Source organism: Artemia sp. Qi Xiang Cuo, chromosome 16, assembly GCF_049724085.1.
Source record: "Artemia sp. Qi Xiang Cuo chromosome 16, ASM4972408v1, whole genome shotgun sequence".
NCBI classification, from domain to species: domain Eukaryota; kingdom Metazoa; phylum Arthropoda; class Branchiopoda; order Anostraca; family Artemiidae; genus Artemia; species Artemia sp. Qi Xiang Cuo.
Genome location: NC_142809.1, coordinates 46507717 through 46515444, shown reverse-complemented (window position 1 = coordinate 46515444; position 7728 = coordinate 46507717). Strand labels below are relative to the sequence as shown.

The 7728-nt window shown below is 34.9% G+C and overlaps 1 protein-coding gene across 1 annotated transcript; it reads right to left on the bottom strand.

Annotated features, from left to right (window-relative positions):
• Positions 1-921: 921 nt before the first annotated feature.
• On the bottom strand, positions 922-7272 carry LOC148942962 (GPI alpha-1,6-mannosyltransferase 2-like). The gene is made up of 2 exons (XM_089102412.1): positions 7166-7272; positions 922-2254 (listed from the first exon to the last, which is right to left on the bottom strand). Exons 1-2 carry the CDS (start codon positions 7270-7272, stop codon positions 922-924), a joined length of 1440 nt encoding a protein of 479 aa, XP_088958538.1.
• Between the last annotated feature and the right edge of the window lie 456 nt (positions 7273-7728).

Sequence of the window (7728 nt, the reverse complement as noted above, 5' to 3'; positions counted from 1 at the left end):
CAGCTTGGCGATGCTCTTCTATTAATGAGATTCATAATCCTGCATAGGCTATGACAAGCTTATTAACTTCAATAATTTTTAAATCCATACCTACACTCATTATTGGTTGGTAATCTACAATACACATTAGCTAAGAAAATGTCTGTCAGCCAAAAACACAAAAAGTTAACTATTCATCAAAATCTAATGCAAACGCCGTTTCGTTTGCTAGGCTTTTACTACTTATTTTTCTTTGATCATAGAAACAGAACATCCTTGCTTTGCTTATTTGAATGAAATAGGACTGTCGTTCAGTTGCTTGGTTACAATGCAAAGACTCTGGTAAGAATGCATGTTGTACTTGGGGTAACCGTAGTTGCAGCAGGAGTAGCAACATAGTAAAGAACGATTCACAGCTCAAAGTAACCAAAAAAAAATTTTTGAAAGAAGTTGAATCAAAATTACAAGTGCACAGTTAATGGCTCATTTTGTTGTAAGTTGCTACATCTACTCGTTGTAATTAACAAACTGCAAAACTTAAAATAAAATCAATTTGTTGACAAAGCCTGCATTTCTGTTTACAAGATGAGTAATACTACGATAACGTCAGTTTGCAAGTTTATATAAGAATTTCTTAGAGCTTGTTTTTTTTTTACATAAGCCAGAGAGTTCGAAATTTATTTCCGAGGGATTTGAATGTGAAGCGCCAAACGATTTTAGTGAAACAGTAATTAAAATTCTTAAAAAAAAAGATGATAAAGAGTGAGTTTTGTGATTATGGAGACATTGGCCTGGTTATGCTAGGAAGTTAATTCCTTAGTGCTATTCAAATTCCCTGATTTGCCATTTGAGCCTTAAAAGTTTGAGACATTTGAAAGCCATTTGAGCCATTTGAAAGCCGTTTGAGCCTTTGGACTAATGCACACTGTAGCCCACACCTTTTCATGTCCAAGGTAAGTATAATGCGTGAGCTACACATCCTATTGTAGCATATCCTAGGAAATATAGTTTAATTGCTTTTTCTATAGATGACACAGTACGATTAATGAAAAATTTCAATACGTCATAAGCCGTGATATCTCGGTCTATTATGCCTATTTGGCAAACCCAAGCTGCAATCCAATACAATAAAGGTGAAGATGACGCCACTATTCTTGTTGTAACCTGAACGTGCATGAAAAATAGCCCAAATCCACACAGAAATACTGCATGTAAAACAAAACAATACAAATCTCTGGTCAAATATCTGAAGTGAGCTTCTTTTACCCCTGATCTTACAATTAATCCTTCATCCAGTTTTGTGTATTTGTCTTTTACACTTTCCTCTCTATCAGTGCTCTTGTGTACATGAGGCAACATAATTTGAAACTCCGTAGTCAATCCTCTACTATATTTATAATCGGATTTCATCAAACCCAAGTTGAAAATCAAGTCTCTTCTTTTACTGAAATAGTTAGCAGCGAAGGATATAACAATCACTATAATAGGTAGAGCTAAAGCAAAATTCGGAATTTGCTTAAGTTCATAATATCTTAGGAATCCAACATTCCAATGAGTTCTTTGAACATGTGCATAAAAATTTGGAACATAATTTGAACACCACTCAGGCTTGAACATACCTCTTACATTGTAACCTCTCATTTGGCCATGTATTTTAAGACCCAAAGCAGGAATAGTTGCATTTTTACAAAAAAGGTAGTACCCATACCATAAGTAGGTAAGTAAAGGAGATACAACTAATAATGTTTGGATTATGCAGCTCATTACCTCCTTAAGCAAATACAGCTTTCCCTGAGTCATATGAATGCTTTTCAAGCAATAATAACATATAAATCCAACATTTAGAATGCCGTTTGACCTTGTAGCACAGGATAACAAAAAAAATATTGATGCTCTAAAGGGTTTATCTGATTTCAGACAGTAGAGTCCTGAAAATGTACACCAAGCAAACAAAGACTCACTATATGATGATATGAAGAAAACCTTAGCCGGCGAAAACAAATAGAAAATCAGAGTTTTTGCTGTAAACGTCTGGCTACTGAACATTAAATCAGTTAACTTTTTAAGGGTAATAATAGTGAAAATATGAAGATTCAAATTCATCAATATTCCTGCCAATTTAAGGCACGTTGAAAAATGAATTTGTTCAAAGAAAAAAAAATACAAGACTTTTCCAAAAAGGTTTAACAGGAATGGGAGTAGAGGCAAAAATGCTAGTTGATTTTCATATATATACCCATGTTCAGCAATGCTTCGGAAATATTCTGCATCCCACCTAGATATGGCATTTAAAATATGCGGGGTGTCATTTGGAGACTTGAAGATATCAGAAATAAGTAAGGGAAAAATATGAGGTAATAATATAGAAATAGAAATTAAAATTAGGTCTAAATAAACTGAAAATTTAATATACCAGCTTGTATTTTGCATAGATTGAAATTGGAAAGTAACATGTATTACGTTCATCTAAAGCAAATATTAAAGTTGTCTATATGTCTTGAAATGTCTTATAGCTAAAATGTCTTGAAATATCTTACATAGTAGAACTTTTCTTCTCTAGGACCGTTTTTCCACGAAATTCTTTTGCATTTTAAAAATTTTTATTTTTTGAAAGAACTCGGCTTAGAGAATCATTTGCAATATCGCACTGACATTTTAAGACCATCCCCATTTTTATTGTTAGGAAAAGGCTCAGTAATAAAAAAAAATAAAGCTTTTCAACAAACTCCGTATAGAAAATCTAGGTCATAAAAACTTACAACAAAATTATTCGACAGGTAATTGAAAATTATGATTTCCTTTAAAACATCAGTAATGTTTTGACTTCAATACAAGCAATAGGGCCCACCAGTACATATAGGGGTCTCATGGCCTTAACTCCAGCTTCTGCATATTGCTAATGCTAGGTCAGAAAATAAATGCAAAAAGTCCCCAGAAACCCTAGGCTATCTTATCATTAAGAAATTTCTACTTGGTGGGCTAGATACATCAGTACCTTCTAAACTCTAGCTTTGCCATGAACAAAAAAACAATGAAAGCAGAGTTTTATTATATTGATGAAAAATTTGCATTCCTAGCCAAAAAGAATCAAAAGAAAACAGTCTGTCGAAAGAATACTAAAAGAAAACAATCAATAAAAATACAAAAAGTGTTAAACAGTACACAAGTCTGCCGGAACCTCAACTGATTAGAATTTAATACGTTTCCTACTTCGCTCATATTAGGTAACTCTTCAACTGTGGCAACTCTGGAACATATCATTTCCAACTCTAACTCTTTCCAGCTAATAACTCAAATCTTTTCGTGGATGATGGTGCGTAAGAAATGTTTTTATCTAGATATTGCCTCATTTTGGCTATATTTTGAACCAATGCCAAAAAATAGAGTCTGTTCTTTGGTGATAATGGTAAAAGTCCTTTTATAACCTGGTGAATGCTAGAAAAAGGTATCGGAATACCAAAAAGGGTTAATATTGTGGGTACCAAGTTCACCTATGAATTTCTCTGTTTGTATCCTTTGTAAAAAGGTGTGTATTGCTATACGCAAACAATGCAGCATCTGCGTAGTTGTTGTTGTTCCCCCCATGATTTTCTGTTGATGTCATTCCCTGATAACCAAATACACGAAGCAAGCTATTGCCTGAGAGATTCTCCATGACTAGCCTAATCAGTATATCTATTTCTTTAAGTTTCCAAGTCCCATTCATCCAAGAAAGGATACGGATATGACCGAAAAACCTTTCCAGGAAATATGGAATCTTTTGTTTATTATTTTATTTTAGCAACTGGTGAACCATGTTGTCCACATGGGTATCCGAGCCACTAAAATTAAATACAATCTCAATGGATTTTGAGAAAGTTCCAAAAGTCATACTTGGTAATATTTTGGTGGGTCTACTAGAGACTTATAAAAACTTAAATGACTGATATTCTGTTTTGAGAAAGTTTAGACTTTAGTAAGACTATTGGAGCTCATGAAATCATATTTACGGGTATTTAGGGCACGCCAAAGGACTTGATACTCGTACACGCTTTCGATATTTTTGAAGTAAGTTATTAGTATCAGGAAGGAGACTATTTACCGTAGAAATTCTCTACATGTAAAGAAAATGCCAAATAATACAACATTCTATGTGAAAACAAAACTTAACCATGGGCTTTGGTTCCTATCAACTGTATTTCCAATTCAGTGGGTCGTTACATAAGGGAGGTCGCCTAGAATTGAAATTGGTTGATGCAAGAAAACATATGGTAAAATGACATTTTGCAATTTAAGAGGTATCTGTAAGCCCAAGTGGTGTCATATTATGTACAAAATCCTTATGCATTTGTTCGGTAACTCATTGAACTGTTGGATTCCTAAGGTATTATGTAAATTCCGAATTCCGTTTAAGCTCTAACTATTATAATAATTGCTATATTCTTAGTTCTTAATTATTTCAGTAAAAGAAAAAACTCGGAAACTCCGATGCTATACACGATAGAAATAAAACCTTGAGATGGCTGGCTATGTCAGTTTTCTTATACACTTGCACTGATAGTGCTTTTTGAGAAGAATCTGCAAAACTAGATGAAGGACCAGCTGTAAGATAAGTGGCAGGAGAAGCTAGCTTCAACGGATGGACCAGTAGCTATTATAATTTTATTTTACATGTAGTATCTGTTTGTTGATTTGGGGTATTTTTCAAGCACGTTCAGGTTATAACAAGAATGGTGGCTTCTACTTTACCTTCAATGTATTAGATCGGAGCCTAAAGCAGTAGACTACATATAGTAGACCAGGATTTCATGGGTAATGACCTCTTTAAATTTTTCATTGATAGTTCTGTGTCATCCATAGAAATAGATATTAATCTATATTTCATAAACTATGCTATAATAGGATGTACAGATCACTCATTGCACTTGCATTAGACATGTGAAGCGGACAGCTCAAGTGTTCATTGGTGCGTTTTGAGGCTCAAAAAGCAAACTAAGAACATTTGAATCAATCTAAGTAATTTGCTTCCTAACGGGAACAAACCAAAAACTGCATTTTAAAAACTCACTAAAAACTCGCTCTCACGTTCCTTCTTATTAAGGGGTTTGATTAAAGTTTTCTGAAATTATTATGTACTTTACATTAAACAAAATCATATTCATATTCCTATGAAATTTATCTCTAATTGTACGGCTTACGAAAATAGATAAGCTGGAATATATTCTTGTATAAACTTCGCGAACTAATTATAGATGTTCATGACATTACCATATAGTTTTTGTTTTTAACATCATGTATGGTTGTAACCTACGATTTTACGTCATTAATCATCACATATACAGAGATAGGGTTTTAAGTCGAAGAACACATTGTATTTTAGAGCATTTAGTTTTCTTATTACACCAAGTAGACGTAGCAACTTAGTTTAAAATCAGTGATTTAACAACTCCTTATAATTTGTCATCAGCCCAATAAAAGCGAAAAAAAGGAAAGATCAGTGCCTCCCATGCAAAAACTTCTTTGTTGTTCGAGCAAGAAGACTGTAAGTCTCATTTATAGGGTTTTGCCCATGACAATTACAATTGTATACTTTTATTTCAATTCAATTTCTCTCCAAAATTATAAAAAGGGGTTACTTTGGTCGTGATTTGCTCCTTAGTATGTTGCAGCTACTGCTGCAACCGTGGTTGCTCTTGTATCATCTGGCTTTACTATAAGGAATTTAAATCTCTAAAAATGGCAGATTACTTTCCATTTGTAACTGTCAGTTTTATATCTATACATATGTCAGAAGATCTGGCGTTCTTATCGGAGCCTTTACATCGTCAACAAGCAGAGAATAGTTGTCATGTTTTGTTCAAATAAAAATTAAACCACAAGTCAACAAAAGATGAAATTCACTAGTAGAATCCCAACTCTGCTTTTTACAACAGCATTCTGCAGATTTCTACGACAGCCCTGTTACGTCAAGACAGCCCTCTGACGTAACGACATCCCTGGTAAGATATCCACGGGACCCCTGTTTCCAGGCAAGATTCCTGGGATTCGAGATGTTTCAGCATTTTTTAAGATAATTACTTGGAATGTGGTGGGGATAATGCACAAGAACTAATAAATAGTTACTAGTTCCTCAGTTCTTTTAAATTGAACATGACAAATACTTGAATTTTAAATGGGATCATAGGAAATTAACTTGGGATTCCCGTGACAGCCCTCTGGCGTTAAGAAATCCGTTGGAAATTAACTTGGGAAGTCAGATAAGTGGAGCTCTTAATCCATCGCACCTGAGCAATGCGGTCACCTGTTTCCAGCTGACAAGATTCCCGGCCTCTTACGTCACGACACAACCCCACGGCTTTCTACGACACAGATAGTAGATTAATATGGTATTTCTATGACAGCGCTCTGACGTCACGGCATCCTGTTTCTAGTGGTCAGCTGGCAAGATTCCCGTGAGAGTTCTCGCACTTCAAACAGGTTCATTGGGAAAATTGTATTTGATTTTTGTGACATACCCTCTGACACCACGACACAACGACACACCCTCACGGCTTTCTAAAGTTCTCATAGCAGATTAACATGGGACTTCTGGAAGTCAGATAATTGGAACTACCAAACTCACAGGCCGTCGCACCTGTGCGATGCGACTCCTAATTTCAGGTAATCTATTAAAGGGAACACAGTTGGCAAGACTCTCACGACACTCCCCTCTGGGCTCCAATGACATCAAATGATTTACCCCCTCTTAAACGGTCAGATTTAATATGCTTGACGCAGTTCTATGTAACCTTGTGTCAAAAACCCATGGAGAATCCCTCGATGTTAACTCAGCACGGGAAACACTTTATGTGACGTCACGTAATTATTGCACAACTATCACTGTCAGGTAATACGTTTTTGACATTTTTTTCGAACGAAACATACAAAGCATGTTTTTCTTTTAACTTAACGACGGCACACAGTTTATGTAAGGTCAGAACACACTTTCATGTAATGACGGCGCGCAAAACTGTAATACCTTTTTTTGGCATTTATTTTTTGCCCGAAATGTTCAAAGCATCCTTTGTTTTCTTTTAGTTCTTTAACCTCAGTAGGACTTAAATTAGTCAATTTTCTTCCAATAGGTAAGCACGGAAAGCACTCCAAGAAACACAACTTAATTCCCAATCCCAATACTCTGTATTAGGGAAATACTTTCAAGAAATACCACATTCCCGTGACGTCACAATACACAACTCTGTCTATTCCATGGCATATCTGGCGGGATTCCAAGCTCATATCGATCTTCTCCGGGCCAGGTGCAACATCAATCATGCAAAACACGCAGAGGAAATGTTTATTTTTAGGCAAAATTGCTCTAAATGTATTCCTAAAGATAAAGAATAAGGGATGCTTAAACTGTGTAAACACCTTGATCATGCTAAACAATAAATCTCAAAAACACTGACTTTATAAATAAAAGTTTTACTGTTTCAAAAAAATTTACAACAATATTAAACCACAGAAGAAAACAGTTAAAAACCTGATAAACAAAAAATGAAACGTGAAAAAACGCGTATCGTAACATATACAAAAAGAACCCTGTATCATAGAAAGTCAAGGGTCCTAGCATACAATACCAAGGGATATGGTTGATATTAGATGCAAATTTAAGCTCTCTTAAGAACGTTTTTATGAAATTTTTTTTTTAGAGGGATGTTAGATTTCACACCATCGTGACAATGCACCTCACCCTTCTCCTAGTAATTGTTTCAATGAATAAAGTTTGAT